General features: G+C 44.0%; 1 protein-coding gene across 1 annotated transcript; it reads right to left on the bottom strand.

The window, feature by feature from the left end:
- Positions 1-16,831: 16,831 nt before the first annotated feature.
- Positions 16,832-20,433, bottom strand: LOC6549830 (glycerol-3-phosphate acyltransferase 3). Its single transcript, XM_026981938.1, has 2 exons — positions 20,377-20,433; positions 16,832-18,185 (listed from the first exon to the last, which is right to left on the bottom strand). The coding sequence occupies exon 2, from the start codon at positions 18,181-18,183 to the stop codon at positions 16,864-16,866; it is 1,320 nt and encodes a 439-aa protein (XP_026837739.1). The 5' UTR covers positions 18,184-18,185; positions 20,377-20,433; the 3' UTR covers positions 16,832-16,863.
- Between the last annotated feature and the right edge of the window lie 6,925 nt (positions 20,434-27,358).

Here is a 27,358-nt window from a genome sequence, read left to right as displayed (position 1 = left end):
GCCCCCTTCCCCACACAGATACAGTAGTGGGATCAGGTTGGGGCGGGGAAAGTCGAGGGTAAGTTAGAGCCCAGACAAACATTAGCATGTATTTTTATCATTTATATGCATGGCAGGCACTGAAAGTCATCTTTATTTTATATACCCAACTTGGAGGAATGTTATGCGAAGCAGCGGAAAATAAGCGGCGAATACCCTTCGAAAAATATTTTTACTGGGCTTGGAATGGACGCGAATCGCCAGACGGGTTTGGTGAAAAGATTTGGGACACTAAAAGTAAATAAATGTTACAGTGATTTTGTGTATTCATCATAACTTAATTTCGCTGTTAATCATAACATATCAGAATCTATAATATTTCAGGCTTCCAGATGGTACACTTTCAGCCGCAAAAAGTTAGGGTATCGCAACTGCACTTTATTAGGTGAGAGGGGACTGCGGCTCCTGTCGAGTCCTCGAGTCCTGGACTCCTCTGAGTTACGACCGCTGCGACAATAAACCGACGCTCGACGCCGTGACGTAATAGATTTTACGCGCCCATAAACATTCATAAAACATTCTTGACCGTAACTCACATAATCGTGTAATCTGGCCGCCTGTACCACCCACTCGGTTTTGTGTTTCATTAAATAATTCATTTAATTTGATTTCCGTTTGGCGCTCCTCTCGTTATTTTTTTTATTCGCGCCAGCAAATCGATTAGGAATTCGCATGTACATATGTATATATGCGATGTATGCAGGATATATATCCTCGAAATATATGGGGCACAGCGGAGCGTCCAGTGGCTTTTATGTTCGCATATCCCCAACTCAGTGCGCCCCTATCGGAATTTATTTGGCAGCGTATCCAGTGCAAATTCACTCTGGATGAGGAACATCCGCTTATTCCCCCTACAAAAAAACCCGTAGCAGACGTACACTTCACAAAAAAGTTTAATTTATGGCGAATCAGAGAACCAAAACTTAGCAATAGGTTCAAGTAGCTCTACTAAAAGTAGCAATAGCGAGAGGCACAGTTTTAAATCATAAGGTTAAATCATAAATAATTTGTTTAATAATTGGATTGGAATGCACTGGCAGTGTACTGCACCTATAACACCAATATATCTGTGGATATTTCGCCCATATCTGTTTGTTTTGCCTTTAAATGGCTATTCGGATCTCGTTTGCTTTTCGCCTGGTTGGCTCGTGTTGCCTTGAATAACTTAAAACTGATTTAGTTGTTTTGGGACTTGCCGTATTTTTATGGACCCTGTGCACGCTGGCTTTTTGCAGTGGCGCTCTAATCGGTTATTGGAGTGATCCATTTAACTGGGCGCTGCATCCGTGCTTCATGGACTGCAGGATGAGCCAACTAGTTGGCACATTGATTAGGTTATGTTTCCGAGCTATTTGCCACTTTCCCTGGCTCACTCTGTCCCGCTCACTTCTGGGCTCGGATGTTGCAAGTAGTTTTCCGTCTATCTTGATTAGCAATTGACATTGAACTGATTAGCCATAACCAATTTTGCAGCACTTCGTCGCCCCTCGCTCAAGTCCTTCGTCAACCAGTCTTTGGAAGAAACCCTCTTGAATTCTCGATGGCTCTTTGTTGGCTTTTGAAGGTCGTTGCTGGCTTAATTAGAAAAAAGGCAGTCGGTTCTTTCGAGAGGCGCACACTTTTGTTAGCATATTTCCGAGATTTCCCCTTGATTTCTGTGTGCTTGAGGTGAGCACTAGCCGAACATCAATCAATTGGCTGAGACTCGTCTCAAGGTGGAGCTCATCCACCTTGATCTCGCTGCGAACCTCTCTGCGGAACAAGGGGAAAATGGAAAATCGGAAAAACGGAAAAACGGAAAATCGGAAAAGGGGCGGACTCAGCAGAAAAAATTCCCTTTTGATGTTGGTGCAGAAAATGAGATGGGAACGTGTTTATCTAGTCGCAGGGCCGGTCTAATCAGCTGATGATGAGCGATGAGCTCGGCATTGTCCTCAGTTCGGTGTTGATTTAACCCTTGGGTGCCCATGCTTATGCCCAAACTCATGCCCATGCCCATTCATACACATCCTTGCGGGACACTTTGACTAATTAGTGCGCCAGCGGAAAATGATCAATTTGCATTTCACAGACGCCAATTACTATGCCCTAAATAAACTTGGGTACACAAACAAGCTGGGGGACCAGTGGGGTGGGGGCAAATAGAAGGGATCTCGGAAAAGGGTTAAGGGATTCGCCTTTTTTCTTCTCCGACTTAACCCAAACAAATCGTAAATGGCCAAAGGTGAGGTGGCACATTTGAAGAAATTGAATTTTCAATTTATGGTTTCACTATCTCTGGCCCCTTTTTTCTCTCTCGCTTAACTGCTCGTGTAAGCTAAAAATTTTATCACTTGACAAAAACATAAATTTTCCCTTAGCCCCCTTCCGCACCCCTTCAGGCCCCCTCCAAGCCCCCTTAACCCTCGAACGGCCCAAGGCAAGAGCCAAATTTTATGGCTTTGACGAGGTGAGTCGAGGGGCAGCGCTACTTCATATTCAAGTCCCGAAAGGCTAATAAAGCATAATTTAATGAAGCATATATGGCAGACGCTGGCCCAGGACTTCCGCTTTGTGTAAACAATAGTTTATAATTCGCACACATACACTCGGAGGGCACACACACACACACACACACACACACGCAAGGGGCAATAAAAGCGGCCCGGCAAAAGGGTTAAACACGCCGAGACTGAAATGAACAGGGAAAACAGGCCCAAAGGGGCCGGGAAAGGGTTAAGGGAAGGCCAGGCGTTTTTCCTGATTGCGCGGAAATACCCTTTCCCATTGGGCGGGCTCACCTATAGTTCAACAAATGGAGACCAAGTTTAAATGTGAGTGGTTCACCTTTACAAATTTAAAAACTGTAAGTGTTAAGAAGAAGATTACACAAATTGTACGTATGTTAAGTCTTAACATATTAAGAAAGGTATAAATTTCAGTGGTCAATTCAATTATTTTTGGATTATTAGAAGGGACCCGTAAAGGTGCTCGAAATTATGCAGCCAGGAATTTATCCCCAGGATTATGGGCTTACAACGTATTATTGCATACTTTTCGACACCTTGGTGCCTTTACAGCACTTTCTTTGGTATTTTGAGATCTTTTCTTAGCTTATGAACTACTTTAGCCGACAAGAAAATAAACCTTGAATTAGTGGAAATACCCGGGCTGGGTAGTTTCCTTGGGTCCGTACTTGGTTCCCGGGTTAAAGGTTTAAAGTGACCGTCTAAAATATGTGCTGTGCGCGTGTGCGTGTGTGTGTGTGTGTGTAGCCCAATGCTCCCTGTGCTGGTGTGTGTGTGTGTTTGTGTTAGCCCGACTGTCGCTCGCTTGAGCACGCCTACGTGCCTAAATCAAGGAGCGGAAAGGGGGAACGGCTCCTCTGAATAGGCCGCAAAAGGTCGTGATAAGGCCAGCAGCCAGGTGAATGAAATGAGGGCCCCAAGAAGAGTGCCACAATTGAAAACCCCCCAGTGGGCGGGGATAGTCGACGGATAGAGGGGCGGCAGCACTACTGACCACTTTGCATTAAGTATGATTGCACTTGGTCGAGATCTGGCAATTATAGATACGTGTTGTGAATGTGTCTGGCCTGCTAATTACTATGGTGCGAGCCAAGGGAGGAGAGCCCATATTTTTATTTAAATCTAGCCCGACTTTAGTAATTTTCATGTAATGGCACATATTTTTAGTTAAATTTATCACTCGACTTTAACCATCTTATTAGCTGGACAGGAATTCTATGCAAATTCTTGCTCCCTCTTAATTCCATGTTTCAACTTCAGACCTGAGGACGGAGCACAATGAAACTTTAACGCGCTTAGCGAGTCTCCTTTAAATTCTACATAATATTTGGAATTTCTGTTCACTGTCATCGGGATCCCGCTGTCCCCCGACTCCCATCTGATGGACCTCCAGCGAAGGCCCTGAGCTATCCCAATCTGTCCGCTGTCACCTGTTTCACCTGTCCGCTGACCTCTCAAAAAACGAACGAAAACAAAGGCAACCAGAAAAAGGTAAAAATCCAGTCAAACCCCAATCGTCTTTTTTGTGGCATTTAATTTGGCCACACTCGTGGGAACGGAGGGGGTTCTTTTTCGGGGTCTGAGAGGTCCGATCATAAAAACCAGAAGGGGAGAAATGCCCCAAAAAAAGGGAGCCCCAAAGAAGTGCAAACACACATACACGCCGCAAAACGAGCAGCGACACAATATGCTTGGGCTTTCCCTTTCCCTTTTCCGATTTCCCGCATTTTCCGAACTCATCCCTGCATTTTTCCGACCTGCCTGTCCTTACATTTAAATGTTATTATTTTTTATCGCTGCGCACATTTTTCAATGCCCTTTCAATGAGCTTGCCCAATTTTTTAGCCAAAAAAAGATAAACTGGTACGTATTCTAGTCTCTCACTTTACTTTGTGCAAGTTATATTTCAACTTTTGATACAAATGAAATTTATAATGGGGCTTAAAAAAATTGACAGTTTTTCACAAGAATACACTTAAAAGATTGATGTGTTTATATCAAGACTAAATCTTATTCATTTGTAGTATGATTCGCGTTAAAATACAGAGTATTTTGCATTTCTGTTGCCTTAAATAATAATTTATCTGGCTTTTTGTCTTATTTTCTCGCTTTATGGATGCCTAACCCTTTCGCTCGGCTGGCTGAAAACTGCAAAATATGCTTTTTTCAGCAACACCTTTGTGGAACTCAGTAGGCTTATGCCGCCTTTTGTCTTTGGGTCCTTCGGTTATGTCCTTTGGTCCCTCCTACCAATCCCTCTTAGTGTTCTGTGTTTCCTTTTTCCTCGGACACCTTTTCGACTTTCTGGCCACATTGTGTTGATTTTCGCAAGGAGCGAGATAGACGAGTCCTTCCTCCCACCTCCTGTTTGAGTTTCTCTGGTGGTGTTGACAGGTAGCTCAGATTACCTGAAAGTTAAACAACTCGGATAAATTCAAGCATGGGAGTGCGCGGCGCCGATATAAAGGGTGTAATATTTACTTAATTATGTTGTGGGGGATGTTTGACGTGATCACCAAAATTTGTTGCCGACTTTTCCGGGCAATGCAAAATAATCAAAAATACATTGATTTTAATTCTCTATAGTTTGTAATGTAAACAATACGGTTTAGAAATTTAATACCATTAATGCCCAAATTTATGTAGGATTGCGAATTGATTTTAATAATTGATTTTAAATAAATGCTACAATGCATACATATGAACTCAATAATAAGGTAACTGATACTCAAAAGTGAATAAGTGAAGATGCAGATTGGTTTAATTTGCTTGAAATTCAGGTACATAATCTCGAATGCGTTACTTGTAGGACTTCAAATATTCTTAAACAATTTCCACCTTGAAGTCTTTTCCACACTCTGATTGCAATTTGATTTAACGAAAATCGCTTGTGAATAAAGGCTCTTACAAGTGCAGCAAGAGGGACCGACGATATCCGTTGGATTCAATCTGTTTTGCATATTGAATCAATGAGAGATTTAAGCCGAGATGCAACCGGAGATGACCAGTTTCCATCCGTCTCTCTCAGTTCCAATGGCTGGCCTTTTCCCTCGCACTTTTCCATTTCCATTTGCGGTGCCTGCAACTTTTTATGGATAATCGATGCTTAAAGTCGAGACGTACTCAAAGGAGGGCGATGAAAGAGGGGAAAAGGACGAAAGGCGAACAAAAACCTAACGACAGCTTAATCCTTTTAAAACTGAGACCACATAAAAGCTGCAGAAACAACAACAGCAGCAAACAGAGAAATAAACCGCAAAGCGGCAAAAAAAGAAAAAAGTAAGGAAAAAAGCAAGAAAAGCTGGGAAAAGCGAGGAAAACTGAAGAAATCGACGACGATGGATGATGGGCGATGAGAACAATAAGGTGCTTGAGAGAAACACCCATTTTCCGCCCGCTTTTCCACCCCCACTCCACCACTTCCCCGCTTTCCCACCTATTTTCCACATCCCAAGGCAAAGAGTTGAAGCGACAGCGTGACACAATAAAGACAACCCACGCCAAAGGCAGGGTGTAATAACTATAAAAATAAACCGATGACAAAAAAGAAAAACCAAACAGAAACAGAAACAGAAACAGAGACGGGGAAAAGCCAAAAACAGACAGCGGAAAAGTAAGCCCAGAAAAGGGATTAGGTGGGAAAAGCGGAGGGCTACAGCTCCCATTGGCCACCAACAATACCTAGGAAAGCTCCCCTCGGCGAAAAGGCATTTTTTCCATGAATTTCCTTAACTTTCGCTGAAAAAGAGCCACAAAAATTTGGGAAAACAAATCTGTTCTTCTCGCAAATTTGCAATTTGTCCTGTACGCCAATAAGAAGTGCAAAGTCTTAAGTCTAAAGCTGAGCCAAGGCTTATTCAAAACGAACCATAAGGAAGTAAAATTATCAGTTGATAGGCGATAAAAGTAGTTTGATGCTTTTGTGAACAAAAACCCTAGCCGTACATAATAAAATAGAAATTCAATTAGCTTGCCTCACACAAAAGGAGCTTACATTTTTGACAGCTTTCTATACATTCTTTTAATAAATCTGTTTAGAAAATAACATGACCTACTTCTTCGACCTGCCTTTGTTTATTTTCCTTTTGTCCGAAATTAGATTTCAAGTCTGGGCTAAAAACTCAGCTGCAAACAACTTATGCTCTGTGCCACTTATTTGTTTTTCCTGGGAGCCATTAAATATTGAGCAACACTTGAAGTGCAGCTCCATGCCTCGATCCCTGGACTTCTCCCCAACTTCCTGGGCCATAAAGCGTAGCAAATTTGTTGCTCTTAAGATGCTCATAATCGGTTTTGCCAGGATACAGCACACACCCGCACACAAGAACACTTTATGGCCTTAAAGCTGTATTTTGGCCAAGAATTTTCACGTAAATTGATTATTAGATGGCAGAGAGGAAAAAGTGATGGCGAAACTTTCTAAATTTCAACACGTACACAAATCCCATAACAAAGCCTTTTAATGGCAGCCAGGAAGAACTAACAAACCACATTAGCAGAGGGATTGGATTGGATTTGGTTGTGGGGTTCTGGGTGCGAGATTCTGGATGCTGTGTTCTGTGTTCTATCTAACTAAAGTTGCCACGCATATTTGCCGAGATTTGCTACACAACAGGAAGACATTACACACATCCTGCCAGCGGACAAATCCAATAATAAATCCCGGACACTTAACGCCTTGGCCGCAGCCACCATGACCCACAAACTAGCTAAGGGATTGCCCAAATCCTGGGGAAGCGGGTATCAGTAGCGGGGGTGGGGCAAATCTGAGTTGGCCAAGTTTCCCAAACGAGGGATGCAAATCGCCGAAAACTCAGCGAAGCGTCAAGAGCTAAGGACTCTTGGGGAAAACGGGGCGAGCCACTAAGGATAGTGCCGCAAATCCATATCACCCATTTTCAGGGCTCTCTTTTCCATGCCAGCACACTGAATTTTCCTTGGCTTATTTCGGTTCAATTGAGTGGGCTATAAGCTGGGAATAAAGTTGTTAACAACACGCCTATCGATCGAATTTACATAAGCTGCAACTATAGAAAATCCCGTGATCTTCACGGGAATAACTGGTAGTTGCTTGTAAATGGCACCCAAATTGTTAATTTCCGCGAACTTCAAAATTGATAACAGTTTTAATTTTTGTTCATTTTAAATTGCTTACGATTTCCAATGATGTACAAATATTCTATGTAGGCAGGACAATTTTATGAATTTCTGAGCAAATAAACAAATTAGTCTAATGCTTGTAGTTGGTGTCCGCATTACAGGGCGTCGCCTAGTCCATTCGATCCGTTTTCCCACTGAGTTGACATTTCCGGATTTTCGGTAATTTAATTGAGCTTGCGGTCACAGCGCCGAGGAATCATGGCAAATTACTTGATTCTGATTTGATTTGTCCGGATAACAAACTCGCCCATCCCCGGATTTCATCCGCCCCTTTGCCGGCGCCAGAAGATGATTTTCTTTTGTTTCAAGTGGCCGCAAACACTTTTGGCCAGAAGGGCGCATCCTTTTTGCCATGGCAATGGCTAAATAATTGGACCAGGATGAGAGTGCGATTGGCAGTAGGCTCGTCTGATTGCCCAAAACTAATTTGAATTTTATTGATTCGATTCGCGGTCCTGGAGCCATGGAGTCCTTGCCGGCCTTTCGGCCTGTCCTAATCCCTGGCAAAGGATTGTTGCCCCAGCTGAATGCTTTTGATCCGCAATTTCTGGCCTCGTTGCCTCCTTTTTTAATATGCCAAATTGTCTTTTAATGTGATAAACGCATATGCTCATTGAAATCGCATTATCAACGCGTCACTCGGATGTCCTTTTGTGGAATTTGCATGCATTTATTCCGGTAAGTAGCTTAAGTCGATGTGACAAATTTTGGTCCTCTTTTCGGGATGCTTGTTGACAAAAGACTGTCTTCTTTTTTGCTGCTGTGCGCATATGTGTGTGTGCTCAAGGACTTGGGCTAGTTTCGGCCGGATTATCGGGACTTGGGATGCTGTGATTTGGGATCTGAGTGCTACACCTCAGCCTAAGCTTTTCAGTGAACGCGCGAAGGCCCCACACCCCATTGACATGGGCAAATACACCCTGCTCTCCGGCTATAATATTACGAGTAATTACACAGGAGAGAATGAAATTTGATTAATTCAATATTTGCACTCGCATTTCCCCCTGGAAACGTGCTGGAGCGGAAGTTTCTCTCGGGTGTGTGTGCGTTGTGTGTGCGAATTTCCATGTTTGCTTAGCTAATAAATTCCGAGAGCAAAAGTAATCAAATAATTGCAGAATATACAGAAACGGAAACAGAAACAGAAACAGAAACACGCACCCACATACACATGTTTTTCGGCATGTTTTATTGCCATTTTATTTCATAAAATTTACGAGCCACAAAAAGTTTGCCACTGCCACTGCCACCGCCACCGCCACCGGAAAAAGGCCCAAACACACAATGAAAGTGCCCAGAAGATGTGGTGAAAGTGGCAGCAGTTTGCCAAGAATAATAAAGTTGAACAAAGCACTACGAGTCTATCAGTCAAAAGTGGCGGAAATCGTGTTTTTTTTCTGTTTGCTGGTAACTTAATATTGATGACGCTGCTTAGAGCAGCCAGTGTCTCCCACTCTGGTGAGTAAAAACCCAATAATCCTGACAAATCGCGGTTAATTCTTTGGCTAACCAAGTGAGATTGGCTTTATGACGCCAGCAATTGTGGTAACTTACAACTTCGTTATACCGCTCAAATAAAGCCCCTAGTAGGTCAACTTTTCAAGCAGATCTCGCTGATGGTAGACGGTGGTTCTGTAAAGTAAGAAAAAAGAGTCGTGCGATCAAAGGTTAGGTTATTCAGAGATTTTCAATTTGAAATTATACAAAGCCAGGCAGCGCAGAAGTTCAATTTTTGCTGAAAACGTATTTAGATGCTTAAGCAGCGGCAATCCTAATATTTATTTCCTGGCTCCATTTCACGTTTACCGCGCATTAAAGAAACCTACTTGCAACACACTTCGTTTGATTTTTATTCACTCAGCAGTCTGTGCGTGTGTGCGTGTGCGTTTCGTGGCGAAAGGATTCGAGTTATTTCCTTTACAGGCCATTCCGGTCCCGTGGTCGTTTTGTGATGTCTGAAATTTCATTTCGCACGACTCGTGCATATCGAATTCGCCTCTTTTTTTGGGGCTACGTTCGGGGATCGGAATCCTGGTCGAGGACCCCCAAGGTACGGGGGCCACCCACATTGTCACTTTTGTGTGCCTTCTACGTGCGGTTGATTGATGGATTCGCTTGTTTACTTGTCAAGCCGCAACAAGAATGTACATTTGGGTTGAGAAAAGTGCGGGCGAGCAGACGAGAAAAGCGGGAAAAGCGGAAAAAGCGGGAAAAGCGGGAAAGGGGGAGAGAGCTGGGTCGAGGGAACGGATTTCAAAATAAGCAATAGTCAGCAGTAATCGTGATATATCATATTGCATACCGTAGGGGAACAGCAGCCGCATGATGTGGGTCTTTTTCCGCCTCGATTTCAGTTTTGCCCAGTTCAAAAACTCTGCTCTTCTGTTGGCCAAAACAATTTTCCCTGACAGCTACCGAGAGACATTTTAAGAATAAATTTTAAAGCCGGCAAATGTAAATTCCGACTCGAGCGGAGACATAAATCATAGCAATTCAATGCCCCCGAGCACGCGCTCCCGGCCAATTGACGCCAAGACAAAGCGCTTCCTGATGGGGTTAAATTGGCCAAGGACTCGGGGGAGCCGCGGTAATCGGGCGACAAATAACGCTCAGAGCGCCAAAGTGACACTCACGTTTTACGGGCTTTTAAATACAATTCTGTTGCAATTTTCATTCCTCGAAGGAGCCGCCGAATGAGCAAATCGCTCTTGAATGGATTTGGTTTTATTTTAATTTAACTACTACTTCTCGTTTGCACTTCCACTCGTTGAGTAGGGGGTATCTGATAGTCGGGAAACTCGCCCAAAGCGTTCTCCCTTGTCTACACTTGTATTACAAATTCTTCGACTTAAAGAGCAAGTCTCAGGAGAAATTCAACATAAATTTGTCGAAGCAACGGACTGGCAGCGGATAAAGTTTTTGGGAAACATGAAAAACTTATTTCCCACACAATCTTTAATAATTTGCACCCGGACACATTCCGGGATGATCTAATAAACTTGCCTGAATGTCAGCAAAATCCCATTTGGAGTGGCTCAGAATGGCGCTGCCCTTTCAGGCTCGCATTTCCATTTCTGTGCGTGTTGCTTGAATCTCATTACAATTGCAAAGGAAAGCAGGAAAGGCGGGGAAATGCCCCGCAGTCAGTTTCCTTGAGGCCAAGAATACGCATTTCATTTGCAAGAAGCCAGCGCCACTAGCTCTCCTATTTCCCGACCGGCTGAACTAGCCGGGGAAAACTCAGAAAAGCCATCTAAAAGTTAATTACAATTGCCTCAGCCAGCTCTGCTGCAACTTTAACTGCCGCAACGAGTTCGCATTAAGCTGAAACGAGGCAAGCGAAAAAAGGAGCACGTGAAAAAATGGGAAAAGTGTGCTATGCGAAGCGGGGGATACCCTGGAATCCAGTAAATCAAAACCTACAGAAATCCACGAAGATGTAGGGAAGATCTGTTGACAGTATATAATAATTGATGAGCAGTGCAATTAATATCTTATTCTACGGTGCCAAAACTATGCAGTGAAAATATATCCGTCGGATTCAGATGGTTTTATACACCTTTCTTGTACTTTAAAACTAAACTTTAGGGACCCGAATAATTACTAGTAAATATCATGTTAAAGCTTTATATTTATGTTATATTTTGAAAGTTTTAATTATAAATACCATGTTAAAGCTTTGCTTTTATTTTGAACATATATAATTTATATATTTACCAGCCTGTGTAAGGTTATGCTATGATTCAAACAGTGGACCTTGGCCCCCGACTTTCGCATCCTGTACAGGGTATCCCGAAAAAGCCAGCCCGCCATGGAGCTCACCCTTAAGCTGTGCCAGTGGCTGGAGCAGTAATGTCAGAAGTATCTGGCAGTGCCAGTATCTAAATGCTGCAGTTTTCGCTGCGAAGGGGCGTATAAATATTAAAAAGAAAATCTGCTACATGGCTACGTGCGACGCATTTCAACGCAGCCAACGCGACCTAAGTGAACTGCTGCCACTCCCACATTTCCGCCCATGTTCCCACACACACACATATACAAACACACACGCACACAAAGGAGTATGCAAAGGGGTGTGGGGAAGAAGATACCCAGCAGGTCGGGCAGAGGAAAAAAAATGAAGAGAAATTTACTTTGACATATTTTTGTGCTTAGCAAAGCAAATACTTTCATTATTTTTGCTGTTGGGCACAAAATTTCCCTCTCCTCGCCCACTTTTATTCGACCCGCAGGAAAAGCGGGCAAATGGAAGGGAGCTGCATTTGAGTGGCTTAAAACATTCTGCGGTCCACGCCCACAACTTGAGTGGAAAATGACGGAAAATCCGTGCCGGTGGCGATCGGGAAGGGGGGAAAAGTCCACCCAATGACCTAAACGTGGACGGCATCTGTAGGAATTTGGCAACGTTTTTCGCCTCTTCAACGGAGCTGATTTTAGATAGGTCACGCAAAAGTTACCGAAAACCGGAGTGCGATTATAAATTTTCATATCTATTGATTATTTGCGCCATCGTAAAAGCGCTAAAAAGATTTCCTGAATTATCAATCCATGCCATAGAATAGAAAAATGTTTCCAAAATGACGAACAGAAAATTTCAGAAAGTAAGCTGAAATTGATTCTTAACAAATTGACGATAAAAGTTCAAGTTCAATTTGTACGAAACTTTGGTTAGTCCGAACGCATAGCAAAAATCAATATTATAAATATGTAAAGACATCTCTGACAGTACAAAGAATGGGATAACTATTATTTATTTGTACAAGCACAACATGAATCTGTGCATTATTTAAAGAAATCTGTTGTTTTCATACCTAATAATAGAATTTAAATACCTCTGCTAAATCCTTCCGTTTGTCTCTATGCTTTCAGATCGTCGAGTGTCTATGAGGACAGCTGAAAGTATTTTGTTTTTTTTTTTTGGGCCGCGGCTCCAGCTGCCCCACGCCCGCGCACGCCTACAGGAGCAAGTGAGACGGCATACAGTGCGACTGAGAGGGCAAGACAAATGTGCGAGCGGCGGTGAGTGAGCGGATTCGGATTCGGATTCGGTTTCCGGATTCCGGTGGGCTGAGAAGGAGGTGAAGGCGCTGAAGGACGCAGGACGAAGGCCATGGATTGGTCCCGGTGGCTAATGGCCAGAGAAAGAGCTGGCAACCCTGGACAAGTCAGGAACAACCCTGGGCGCAAGGATTGCGATCGCGAGACCCGACTGGAGTGGTTGCCCATTTGATTCTTTGCGGCGTCACACGTAGGTTCTATCAGTCAGTCAGTCAGTCAGTCAATCAGTCAGTCAGTCAGTCAGTCACCCACTCAATAAATCAATCGTGCCACAGTGCTCGGTTATCGTTGTCCCCCACATCATCAGTTAAAAGCAGAAATACAATACCAAGCGATCAAGACATGCACATTACTGTAAATACTCAAAACTAGTTTCATACCAGTAAAAAACCAAAAACTAACAACCAAAACCAAACAAACCGAATTACAAAAGTGCAGTGTTCAGTGTTTATCGACAAAGGAAAAAGAGGCGGCGTGGAATATCGAGTGGGGAAACTCCGAAAGTGAGAGGGCGGCCGGGGGCTGCCCCGCAAAAGAAACCCGGTAATCTTCAAGATCGACTACAACGAAATCAAGAAGAAAATCCACTAAACCAACAGCAACAACAGCATAACGCCCCCAACACTGCCAATGACATTGCCATTATCAAGAACAACGTTCGTTCATCATCGTTCGTTTAGATTTGACACAAGTGAGTCTAGCTTAAATCATTATCATACTATCTATTTATCCTTTCTATTCGGAAGTGTCCGTTGAATTGGAAAACTCCCATTTCGAGGTCTAAACGTATCGCATACCTTTAGGCAACCGAGGTAGAGTCTTCGTTTTCGCGGAACTTCGATATGCATTTTAAGCACTATTAGTTATAAGTGAACTGTAAATACAATCTTTTGTCAAAACCTAGTATTCATACATATAAGACAAACAATTTTGACGCATGATAAACATTCAATAGTTTGAAGGAAGGGCACGTCTTACGCTTAAGGAGATCTTTAGGAATGTGTAATTCATATTCCAAACATTGATAGCTATGTTTGCTCATTGTGTAAACCATCATAGTTTTCATAAATTTTACGGATCTCACACACAATGAGCTTTGTCAAAATCAATTCTATTTTGCTTATTTGAGATTAGGATTTGCAGTTACTTTTGCTGTAACGTGTTAACCACTTCCAAGTAATCTTGATGAGGTAATTATTAATTGGAACTAAACACGTTATCCAGAACAGTTTCGTGATTAAGCACTATTCATTATGAAGTTGTCGTGAGAAATTCAAGTAATAGGTTTTACCTGTTGATTAGCTGCCAGAATTGGTTTTAAATATAGACGAATTTTTACATACTGCGTTTGAAGGACAAAAATACGTAAGACGTACATTTCAAAAGATTAAATTGTAAGTGGTAAGGAACACAAATTCATTGCCATGAAATATACACTGTAGGAACTCGGAACTAGACCATGTCCCAACAAGTAAGTGATTTTGGGATCTCAGTGAATAACTCATTAGCGCGTCGAGCTGATTACTGAATAGCCCATAGTGATTAGCGACTAGTGTCAAGTGCCATTAATCAGAGTTGCTTTCGATGAATCACTTAGCCGACAGCTGCCGCGAATGCACTCGTTGCAAATGTGGCGCGTCGGAGGGCGAGTTGCACTCGTCATCCATCAATTAGTTAAGCACTTAGGCCACCCACCACCCAGTTGCCCACCCACTCAGCATATTCGTTTAGTCGGGCGCAATCCCGCAGGGAAACTCCCGCGTGTCCATTCCCTATCGCAATGGCAATCTGCAATCTGACAAATCAAATCTTGTATGCAAAGCAGCCAAAGCAAAGCGGCAACTGGCGACACGAGCAGCAGCAAAAGCAACAAGGCGACGAGCAATTTGTACGAGCACTTGTGCCAACAAAACGCTGGCACGCAGGCGAGCAGGAAATAAGGCAAGCTGGAGTGCATGAAATCAGGCAAGCAGAGAGAAAGCACGCAAGTGTAAGGGAGACAAAGCAAAGCAAAGCAAACGCATAAGCATAAGCGGAGACACAGCTGTGAAGCGAGCAAGCAAAAGTATTGAAAGCTGAAAACAGCAGCAAGGGTAGCAGGGCAAAAAGGTAGTGTAATAGTCAAAACAAATAAGAAAGCTAAAGTTCAGTTCAGTAGAGCCAAGAAGAGTTCGTAGGCTAACAAGAGCTGCGAAGCACGAGCAAAGCAAAAGCACGTAAGCACATAGCCTAGCAAAAGAAACTTTAAGAAGCTGGAAAGCGAACGGGTTGGCAGAACCAGCAGCAGAAAGCAGGATCCAGAAAAAGCAGAAAAGTCAGGAAAGCAAAGCAAGAAAGCAGCAGACAGAAGAGCAAGCAGACAAAGCAAGTTAGTAAGCAAGAAAAAGCAAAGCAGCAAAGCAAAAATCAAAGGGTCAAGAAAGCGATAAGGAAGTGAGCGCAAAGCAGCATGGCAGAAGAGCAAGTTAGCAGCAAGCTAGTAAGCAAGTAAGCAAGTAAGAAAGTAAGCAAGTTATCAGCAAGCTAGTAAGCAAGTATGCAAGTAAGCAAGTAAGCTAGCAAGCAAGAAAGCAAGTAAGCAAGTAAGCAAGTAAGCAAGTAAGCAAGTAAGCAAGTAAGCAAGTAAGCAAGTAAGCAAGCAAGCAAGCAAGCAAGTAAGCAAGTTAGCAGTAAGCAAGTAAGCAAGTAAGCAAGTAAGCAAGTAAGCAAGTAAGCAAGTAAGCAAGTAAGCAAGTAAGCAAGTAAGCAAGTAAGCAAGCAAGCAAGTAAGCTAGTAAGCAAGAAAGCAAGAAAGCAAGTAAGCAAGTTAGCAGCAAGCTAGGAAGCAAGTAAGCTAGTAAGCAAGAAAGCAAGAAAGCAAGAAAGCAAGTAAGCAAGTAAGCAAGTAAGCAAGTAAGCAAGTAAGCAAGTAAGCAAGTAAGCAAGTAAGCAAGTAAGCAAGTAAGCAAGTAAGCAAGCAAGCAAGTTAGCAGCAAGCAAGTAAGCAAGCAAGCAAGTTAGCAGCAAGCAAGTAAGCAAGCAAGCAAGCACTCCAGGGAGCACGAGACGACGACTAAATAGTTGCGTGACCAGCGCGTTTTGCACACTAAACAGCGTAATTGGTCATAAAGCGACTGCTGCGAATGACCCGCACGCCGGACTAACCGACGGTTTACGGCAATTAGGAACCGGAGCAGAGGAGGTGACAAGCATTTAGGCGGACGGCAGGCGGCGGCGGGGGGTCGGCCGGCCCCCCCAACCCCGGATGTATAAGCCGGACACGCTCACGCGCCGCGGCAGCCTGAGATCCCTGCGCAGCGCCCCGCTCCTGAGCACCGTGCTCGAAAGCACGCTTTCACTGACCCGCATTCACCCGATCGCCTCCTTGGAGCTACCCGGCCTCGACTATGCGGTCCACTCGCAGTCGGCCTTCGGCGCCTACGGGCTAGCCCACCCCCGGGATCTAGCCACCTGCACCTCGTTGCGCAGCGGCCTTGCGGCGATCACCGCGGCCTCCGCTTCCGCCGCCGGCGGCGTTTCCCAGTCACAGAGCGCCCTCCTCGGGCGGTACGGCCCAAACGCCTCGATTCGCCACGGAGAAAGAAAGATTGTCCAGCCGAAACGGTAGGTCCTCGCTATGCATAAGGTCACCATCCGGTAGAGTCCCAGAAATGGGGACTAGAATCATACGTCATGAGAGGTTTATTAAATCATATCTAATTAGTGCTTATACTCGTATGGTGTCAGGTCCTAAGGACCACCGACTTAATAACTTGCTAAAAGTGGTTTAAGCATACTGTTTAGTCATTAAATATTCTTGTTTCACGCATTGCAATATTGGAGACTAGAGAAATCTATTTTTATAGGAATTGGAATAATTGGCATACTGTCTGTCTGCCCTTCTGCTCATCGGGATCAGCTGCTGAAGAATTCGCGGCAATCGTTATTTTGCTCTCTAAAATATATCGATCGATTTACTAATCATTATAAAAGTATCATACAATATACTCGGGAGCAAAGAGTGTGCGGGGTGACGGTGACAAAACTGTGACATGAAATAGCTAAGGTATTTACCTTGGGATCTATGGATGCAAGTAGGATCTAAGCTGGGGCTAAACTACTGCCAGTCTCTCACGGGACTCCAGCGCTTCAGGTTTCCGTCCCAGGGCAGATTATCGATTTTCGCCTGGTCGGCGATGGCGGCCTTCACGCGATTCGAAAACTCCACTGGCGACTCATCCTGGCGTCGGCTGAGGGGCGGCATGTACCAGACATCGCAGCAAATACACCACGAGCTGACCACCATCAGCATGTATCTGAGCATCGAGTAGCGGCTGCTGTCCCAGTAGGCCTCCCCGAACCGGCGATCGTATCGAATGGCCACTGGATAAACGATATCGCTGACCGCGAAGCTACCCTTTTTGAACTGCATGACGGCGGTGTTGTTAATGCAAGTGCCCTCGGGGAAGAGCAGCACCGGCGGCCGATCCTTCATGGAGCAGTGCAGGCGGAGCACCAGACCCAGTGCCTTACGATCGGCCAGTTCTTTGCGGTCGAACCACATGTGGTGGGAGACCCTCGAGAGGGCGCGCTGCAAGACGCCCAGGATGCCGGTGTGGACCTGGCCCGTCAGCGAGTAGTTGGCATCGCTCATCAGCACCAGGACGTCCAAAGGACTCGTGTGATTGCACACACAGATGCCCTTGGTTGGCCGGAACTCCTTGTTGTGGAATCTGCGGATCATCGGCAGGCAGCCGGCCGTGATGCAGAAGCACTGCCGCAGCACCAGCTCTACCAGCTTCTTCTTGAAGCACCAGTCGGGTAGGTGGCCCAGCAGCATTGAGACTCCACTGATCATGAACAGGCACAGCCAGCAGGCAACGGTCCGGACGGGCAACAGCAGTCCGTAGCGGGCTACCCAGCCCAGCAGCCAGGCCATCCTTAAGCGCCAGTTGAGGTAGCGGTCCCTCTGGCGGAGGTTGCGGGTCAGCAGGTTCCATTCCCCAGACGGCGGTGGAGGGGCCACGAACCTCTGGGTCACGTCGTCCTCGAGCACCAAGCCCAAGCCGGCGGCTATCAAGTCGCAGCACTGCTCCACTCGGATATTGAGGCGATTCTTGATCGGCGGTGAGAGCAGCTTCTTCATGGCATCACTCTTCTTGCGGTCCTGGTGCTTATCATCGGAATCGGATGCGTTGTCCTCAAGCTTCTTGACCTTCTTGACCTTCTTGTTCCTCCTCTTCCTCCCTTGGCCATTTCCGAACGCCCACTTTTGGCCCAGGCGGCATCGCTCTTCGCGAGCTCGCCTCCTGCGAGTTTTCGCCAACTGACCGGCAATCCAGGCGAAAAGGATTTCCAGGACATCCAGGTAGCGGCACTGCAGCCAAAAGAAGGACGCCCACAAAAGAATCCCCAGGATGACCAGTTGCATAAACATGGCTACAAGTTGGAAGAGATTTGAAAATTTTAGAAAAAATTTAGCTCCTGGTTTCTAGCTCCTGCTCCTATCGAGAATAAAAATGTATTGAAGCTTGACAGCAATGACCCGGCATAAGATTTCCAAATAGGTATGGGTGTTTAGGAAAAGGGTCGGCGATTAGAATTCCCAGACCGACATAAATGTAAGTAATTCTGGGTGAACTGCATTAGTGCGCCTATAGGAGTTTACCAACAAATTTCGCAATTAAAGCCCTAATTCAATTTGGCGCCGACTCTTTGGCTTTTCCTCGTATTTTTCCGTTTCCTTACATATTTTTTTGGTAAGCGCCCAAAAGACTTTTGATTTATTTAGCCTAAGATGTGAAGGAAAAATAAGAAAGCGAACAAGAAACTTTGCCGTCGACTTCCCTTTTTTTTTGGCTGCCGGTTGGGTTTGAGTTTTTGGGTCTTTGGGTTCGGCGTTTCGACTGGGGTCTTAGCCCATATTTTGTTTTTTCATATGGCAATAATTCAATTATGCCATAACAAGGCCGCAAAATGTTTGCCTTCGGGCGACCCGAAATCACTTAAAAACCACAGAAACTTCTGGCTTTGTTAATTCGTTAATTAAATGGGGTTTGCGACTTCGCCACCGCTCCTCGAGGATTACGCAGTGAGCGATGATGACGATGGCTTGGTATGTTGGAATGATGGTGGTTCTTCCTTCCGCCGCCCTCCATTGATTACATTGGCTGGCAACAATCTTGGCTTATCAAATGCGAACAACGGCGACAGGCAACGTCAACGTCAACGACAACGACAACGACAACGACAACTCATTTAGGCCCAAGCCCGGGCCCTTAATTAGCATAGAATGTGTTTTAAAAAGCCACTTGAGCTAAACATTCAAAACACCTACAGGGTGTTTTCACCAGCCACCAGCCACCAAGCTCCTGCCCAGCCCCATCCTCCCCACCTGTCTCTCGCTTTTCCTCGCTTTTCCTCGCTTTTCCACTTTTCCAGCGACAACGACAACGACCTTAGGCACTTTCTGCGCGGGAAAGTATCTGCGTGGCACAGTTTTGCAAGTCTGAGGCCGGACAGATTTAAATACCCTAACTGCCGAAAGCGAGGAATTAAAATGGCACCAGCGACTGTGGGAGAGGGTAGGCCATCCAAAGATTTGCAGATCCTCCCTAAATGCGAGATACACATTTTAATAGAGTCGAATTCTAGATATGTAGAGACTACCGCTTTCTGGACAGAGCTTAAGTCGATGGGAAAATGCACATTTATATATTATCTAATTGGTATTCGATGGTATTTCAAGCTTTGCAAAAATGGGCGTTAAATTTTCAAGCCCCAGCATTACCAAACAACGAAGGTGTTAAAATATATATGATATATTAAAATTTAAATATAAAATATAAATACTGTTCATATTTTGATATCGATTCTCCGGCGAAGTACGCCTTTTATATATAAACATACATCAATCTATCTATAAATCTATCTATCTATATAAACGTTTTTATAAAATAAAACTTGTATATAATATATAATACAATATAACTTTTTAGTCTATATAAACTTTGCTATGCCGATTCTTCAATTCAATACCTCATACTTCTTAGAGGTTTTAAAAAAAGTTGCCATTTCTTAGGATTAGTCACTAACCAGTGACTAATTACCTGTAACCACTACATTGCCACTACCTTTGCCCGCCTCCTATTCGCATATTACATTCAGGTAGGGTATCCGAGCGTCGGTTTCGGCAGAGCAGCGACTGCGGCAGCACGTGACGCTCAAGTGTTGGGATAAGCATTTCCGCTCTTCAGACGTTACACGAAAAAAGCGCCCCTCTTGTGACAAAGCGCTTGTTGTTGTCGCGGAAAAGCGGTGGGAAAGCGTCGGGCGGTCGGTCGGTCGGGCGGTCGGGCGGCTGGGCGAGGGGAGGGGAGGGCAAATGAGGGAGCAGAAAATTAAATTGTGACGCTGGCGCTGCGACACGCCCACATGACGAGGCGCCGCCACGCCCACCTGCCATTCAAAAGTAATTTAGCGTTTAAAAAACATTTTTCTGCCTGACTTTTAAAAAGTTGCGCGTAATGCGAGTGTGTGTTTTTGGTACGGGTACGGGTACTTGTGTGCTTTGGGCAGGTGGAAAAGCAGGTGGAAAAGCGTACCAGTGCGCGGAAAAGCCGCCACTCACCTAGTTGTTGTAGCCACGCTTCGATTTCGATGTCGTCGTCTGTCTGATCCGCCCGATTGTACTTTGTAATGGTTCGGGAGCGTAAAGGGAGCGAAAAACCCAACTGCCTTCGAATTTTTTTGTGCTTATTGACTTTGACGTTTCACCAACCAGCTACGTGAGTGTATTTATCAAAGAGTGAGCTGCCGGGAAAAATCTGGGAAAATGTCTCTAAAAGTGCCGCTTAGATTACGGAAAATGTGCGCAATGACAAAAAAATGGAAGAGCAGGATAATGAGATTAGGGAAGTTGTTAGCATTTAAGCATGGAATAAAATGCCATATTAACAAAAAAATATAAACGCTAAAGTCGAGTTACGCGACTATTACTACGTTTATGCTATGAGGTATCGTGATTTTTTGAAAGCTGATTTTGATCTCAGCTGATCGGAAAATTTAACAATTTGACTTCTGGTAGTATTGGTTTACTAATTTGTTAATTGTTAATAATTTTCAAAAGTAATATACAGGTTACATGGTTGCGATTTACCTTTTCGTGTGTTGTATATTTGAAAAGTAAATAGTAGTTCAAGATTTTCAACAAATCAGGTATTCATTGTAAAAAAATTTAATAAAGCAGCAAAAAAGTGATTTTTTAAAACAATCTAATGATTACGATTTGAAGAGATAACATCTAAGTATAACAAACATAAATGAACCAATTTTGTGTGCAATAAATAACCCAAAGATATAAATATAACTCTGAAGTTTGGTTCTTTAAACTATTATTGTGTAATTTGACTTAAGGAAAGCATTCAAGTCAACTCATTGAAAGCTCGAAAAGCCTTTTGCCATTAGATGAAATTAAACGGCATCAGTGCGGGAAATAATGTAAACAATCAAGTGGAATAATGACAATGGGAAAACATTCACCCCACTTCCCCGCATTTGCATAATTTTGGGCAATTATTTCCATAAGTTGTTCATCCCCTCGAAAGCCGGGGAAAATTATAATTTCCTTGGGATTTTTGTTCCCTTTTTTGTATCCCCTCTAGAAGTCTGTGTACGGCTGCTTCCAGCCAAGTTAATTAAAAAGTGTTGCCATTTGACCCTTGAAACTTGGAACTCGCAACTTGGAACTTGGAACTTGGAACTTGGAGCTAACAGAGCAAATCCCTTTGACACTCGATGAGAAAAGCTCGCCCGCACTTTCCCATAATTGGTTTATGCCATTTTCCCAGCTTGTTTGCGCGCCGTCAACATTTGCATAATGGAACTAGAATCAAATACAAGAAGTGATTTATAATTTTTCTGTTGTTCAGCGGCGGGCATTTTAATTAGTCCCGGAATAGGACCCATCGTCTAATTATGTGGGGTTGGGGCCAGGGTCTCTCCCGCCATCAAATCATTATTTAATATAAGCCGCCTCGCCTTCCCTCCATGTTTTGATAAATTATTTCCGCCTGATGGACGCTACGTGACGAAAGTTGTCAGAAAAGCCAGAAAGGAGGTAGGAATCTGAGTCTTATGTATTTTTGATTTGCGGCCGCATCGAGCAGTTTGCCAATCATCCATCCTTGAAGCCTCGTTTATTTGCGGCAATTAATCAAGTTGGCCAGCAGCGAAGCGACTTATCCCCGAATAAGTGATAAAGATTTATCACTCAGCCGGCCCGTTGGCGGTGTCCTTAAAGAGATTTAAAGCGCCGGACTCTCAGCGTTCATTGAACCAAACATTTTGACTTTTGCGTCTGAACGCACATGAAAAGCGTTTGGAAAATGGAAAATGGAAAATGCCGGGGCAGGCGCCTATTTTGACTAAGAACCGACAAAACTGCAGGCGTAATAAGTAGCGCACAGCAGCCTAGTCGCACAAAATATGCTCTAGCTTCCATTCATTTCATTTCATCATAATCTTAAATCATAGTCTCTATAGTAATATTCAGTATTTGATGATGCAACTCAAAAGTTTAAATTACTTGGATGTTGATATTTTATATAGCCGCCCAATAAATTCCCCCGTTTGTAAAGCCAAGTCTGCAGCGAGGGTAATGCTTGGGCAATTCAAAGCTAAAAACGATGGAAATGTTGAACATAAATCTTTAAAAGTGAAGAGCCCTGGATACTGCTCTGTCCGACCCCCAATTTCCCGACCACTCAGCCAGTTTTCCGTACCACCATCATTTAGTCGGGTGCAGTTTTCGACGTTTTTTTAAGCGGCTCCATGTGGAAGAGAAACGGGGGTCAATGCACCCAGAAAATGCGGGAAAATGGAAGGGGGAAACCCAGTCAGACGACATCGACGACGAGTCGTTCACGATGTTTACGTTTTGAGCCACGCTTTTTGGGACTTGTCAACACCATCCTCCCAACTTATTACTGAAAATTCCGGTCGGGAGAATTTCTTAGGTGCAAAAAGTTGCACTTCACCTGCAGCTTTGGCTGGTGCACATTGTTGGTGGTGGGTGATTGGTGGTTGGGTGGTTGGGTGGTGGTGGTGATTCGGCGGCATCGTGCTAAGTGAAGTGTAGGCGCAAACGCGAAACACGCGAAACTCGTCGGTGCAATGTAATAAATTTCGAAAACGTCCAAACGCTCGACCCATAACGAATGGCTTGCCCAATGCACATGGACAGAAGCCACCGAACCACCCACCCTGCACCGCCCACCTAGCACCACCCAGTCTAGCACCACCCGCTCCACCACCTAGTTAGGCCGCTGCAATAAGTCTTTTATGGCTTAGAGAGCCGCCGAAAGAGCGCTGCGAACTTTTATCATTAAAGTTGAATGGTAAATTTGGGCCATAAAAAGTGCGCGAGAAGAAAATGGAAAATGGGCGAAAGCCGGCAAGAGAGTGTGGCCAAACTAGCGAAACGTGACTCACAAAATCCGCTCACGTGACCGAGTCAATAAAGTGTGCAGAAGATTTGCGAGTAAATGAATTTCCACCTCTTAATGCTGGCGTCAATGCCTTTTGAGTTGCTTAGGAATTTGGCTGCTCATCCAGCGCGGTTATAAATCATTTAAAGAGAGTCTAACAGCGCTAATTAAAACATTTATTTAGTCAAGTTAAATGCATGAAATATATTAGGCAAGATTGTACCACAAGTCTTGAAATATACTTGGATATATAGTGCTTGAAATATTCTTGATAATGCCCAAATGCATCGCACTGCAGTGTGCTGCCTTGCACTTAACACCGTGGAGTCGAATGTCCTGTCCAATTTTCGCCCACATGTGCAACCCTAATCCCCAAATCGATCAACCTGACCCCGCTTGTCGAACTTGACTTTGCCACTTGCCCGGCCCTCGAATGCTCCATTGTGGGCTCCTTGCCGGTTCTCCGGCTTGGCAGCACTTGCACCAATATCCGCAGGGTTTCGCTGAATTTCCCAGCATTTCCCAGTCCGTTCAGGTAACTGAACTCGCACGTACTGCCGCCCCACATTGAGTTTTCCCCTCCCTAACTGCCGCCCCACTTTATTTCATTTCATTTCCTGCCATTTGCAATTTTCCATTTCGGGTGAGCTGCCAGTGCACATTTTATTGATTTCGAATGCAATATTTTCGGCTTGAGGGATGACAAGCGGTGGGGAGAGGCTAGGGGCTTAGACGGCAAATATTCGTTTATGGCTCTTTTTGCCCTGCTCTTTTCGGGATCCATGCCGGCAATTTGTTAATTGTATTTCATATGCAAGCGTCGCATGCATTGCAAATTTTATTAGCCGGACTGCCAGTGCAAATAGATGTGGGCGGCATTTTCGGGGTAGAAGACCCCACACACAATAAATTGAAACATAAATGGAAATCAACTTAAATATGCATGACATGTAAATAAAGCGTGTAGAATCGATGCCTTCGAGGGTTAGTCGTGTGTCCTTCGTCCTTTCTGTTTAATGCTGTTAAATATTTGTGCATAGTCTTTGCGTTTTTTGGCCTGTCTGACAGCCCTGGGCCAAGTTTTCCTGGCATTTGCACTTGGGCTTCGGCAAATGGGTCTTTACACAGAGGAACACGCCCGAAGAAAGGTTAAAGCTCGACAAAATTGCTTAAACAATGAAAGCTTTTGTAACCTTTCCCATCCACTTCTACATAGTTACCTTTTTGATAGCAAACTATTGTCATAGTGTTATTGCAATGAGGAAATGGTGAAACTCTCTTAACTTAACAACAAATTAAGATTTTTCACTGACTCAAATGGCTTGACTTTCTGTGGTCAGCGACTTGAAGCTGGATTTTCTTACTTTCCACAGATTCTGGTGCCCCTGATATGCAAATCTTAAATATTACTTGCACTGTAAGTCAGCGGAGGGAGGGGGAGACGAGCGAGTGAAAAGCAAGGAAAAGAAAACCAAACAAAGTACACACAAAAGTTTAGCTGGGCGAAAAAAGGAACACACATATGACTGCAAATATTTTCTTTCGCTCGTATGAAATGTAAGCATGTAAATACCAGCACTCGCACACACTCGCAATGATACTTTGGAAAACACCCACAGACATGCATAACTTTGCTGCAGTCGCTGGAAAAGTGGGGAAGTGGGAAAGTGGAAAAGTGGGAAAGTGGGAAAAGCGAGGCTTTCCCCAAAGACAGCTGCGTGACGACGAGGGCTGCTTGAATAGTAATCTGAAATAAAGGAAATGCCTGCTCTAAATCAAATTTGTGTTTTACAGCATACTTTTTGGGGCCGTCCCTCGCAAATATGAAAACTTTTCCTAACTCGCTGGTTTTCCTTTTTCCCTCTCTCTCAATCTCTCTCTCTCTCTCGCACGTCTGTATTTTTTGTGTAAAATATTAATAACAAAAGAAGAATTTAAACTTTCAATGAAGAGAGACCCCGTCCCAGTACTTTTTTCCATGTGTGCTTCTTGTACATTGTATTTGTAAACAAATATGGAAATTGCTGCCGTTGTTTGTGCTGTTTTGAGGAGCTGAATGACAAGCAGCCGCCTGAGAGGGCGCGAAAGGGGGCGTGGCCCCACATCAGCATAAATGCCAAGTTGTGGAGGGCGGCAGAAGTCGTCCTTGCACTTTACATTTCGGGTTTTAAAGTGACTCGGAAACTTGCCCAGGCAGCAAGGGATTTTTCAGTTTCAATGGGAGGCTTAAAACAGAAAACATTGTTAAAATAAGTGCAGATTTCGATGGTCAAAGAAAATCGCAACTTGAGGGGTCTTAAATTATTAATATTTAAATTGAACGGAAATGACACAAGCTCAAGCTGTAATAATTGATTGGAAGTCCTCGTAAGCCAGAGACCAAGCAGACATGACTTAAACTCATATTTTCTTGTATGTAATGAAATGCGTATGCTTCTGTTTGCTATTTCAATCCCTTTGTTGTTCATGACATAAATTGTCACTCTCTATTTCGCATTGCAGCTGCCGTTAAGAGTTAGAATGCTAGGCAATATTTAGTTGCCAAAACGTCAGGCAATTTAAAGTGAAAATCGCCTAAGAATACAAGAAAAAAAACAACACACATCTTAACACATGCAAATTGGGCAACTATTAAGAAATTAATCTACGGGCAGCCAGTTAAGCCCAGATGGATGCGACAACACTGCGGTCCCTTTGACAGTCCGATGCGTCGGACACTTAAGCGGTTTATGCGGGGGTGGCAACTCTGGCCGCATCGATCGATGCCTTTGCTGCACAGTTCGCAAGGCAATATCCTGTTGGGCTTTTTAATATGGCAAAGGCTTTCACTTGTTTGCCGCTTTATGCAAATTTCATTGTGAGTCCACTGCAGTTCACTGGCTATCCTTTGATTTGTGTGCTACCTACCTACCGATGTATGCGTATGTGTATATGTATATGCACATATGGTCAAGGATTTCTATATGCAAAGTGGGAGCTGTATAAGCACACTTTTCTCTGAAGGAGTTGGGCAATAAAATAAACATTGGGGGAGAGCATTAAAATATTAAAACTTTTCAAGTGGGCGGCATAAATCAATAAGGAATATGTTTGGCAGTTCTCTGGCATATCAATGGCCCGTTAAATTTGCAAATTTCTGCATCACAGACAATGAGCAAATGGAGCACTGAGAGAAAAATTCAGAACCAATTAGTCCTATTGCTGACGGTTCAAATGTGCACATGCCTTTGCAAATCATTTATATTAATAGAAATATTTTTGGAATTTCAAGATATGACGAAAAGTGTACCGTATTTTCTTGATTTAAAGTTAAATTGATTTTGCTTGTGTAAACGCATTTTATACACCAAACATTGCAACATTGTGCGACTGCTCCGCCCATTTGCTCATTACGCATACGCACTGTTGTCCGTTGGGACTCAATGGGAATTAATTATTCGCCTAAGTGAATATTGAATAAATTCATCATTTGCGGGCAGAGGTCAGGCAAGGGCTGGAGGCACAATTAAGAAAATTATTCACCAGCTGGTAATGCATAGTTAAGTCCAGCTCCAGGGCTCTGAAGGAAGCGGGTTTGCCAAAAGCTGCTTAAAGCAGTAATTCGATTGGCATCTGGGTTATTAACATGTGTGCCGAACCACTTCCTTTACTGGAAATTTTGGTGAACGGATTCGGTTGAAGGTGAACTAATTTAATGAATACATTGCCTGCGTAACTTGTTCAAGCATTTAATATATTTATATTGCCTCATTAACTAGTTTCCTTAAAACTAATGCTGATCAGATTATTTTCTGAGAATACCCGTGGATGGAAGCGAACAACGCAGTGTTCTGAATATGCTCCCTTCCTAGCCAGCACTTAGGGCCAAAGACCATTTGGACATCGCAAATTGGCCCAGTCAGTTGGCCGCCCAGCACTCAAGAGCTTCCTACGTTGGACTCCACCTTCGGTTAGATGTGCACATAAATATATTTATATATATATGTTTATATGGGCTTAAATAGGGCCCTACCTATACCTATAGGGGATACCCCACCCGGCGCCCGATCCTTGGGCAAAGTGTAATTAAATATCCATTTAGTGTACATTACGTTTCCTTTCGGCCCGCCTGAGTCGGGTAGACAC

The sequence above is a fragment of the Drosophila erecta genome, unplaced genomic scaffold (genome assembly GCF_003286155.1).
Source record: "Drosophila erecta strain 14021-0224.00,06,07 unplaced genomic scaffold, DereRS2 tig00000126-arrow-pilon, whole genome shotgun sequence".
NCBI lineage: Eukaryota > Metazoa > Arthropoda > Insecta > Diptera > Drosophilidae > Drosophila > Drosophila erecta.
This window is presented reverse-complemented; position numbering and strand designations above follow the sequence as displayed.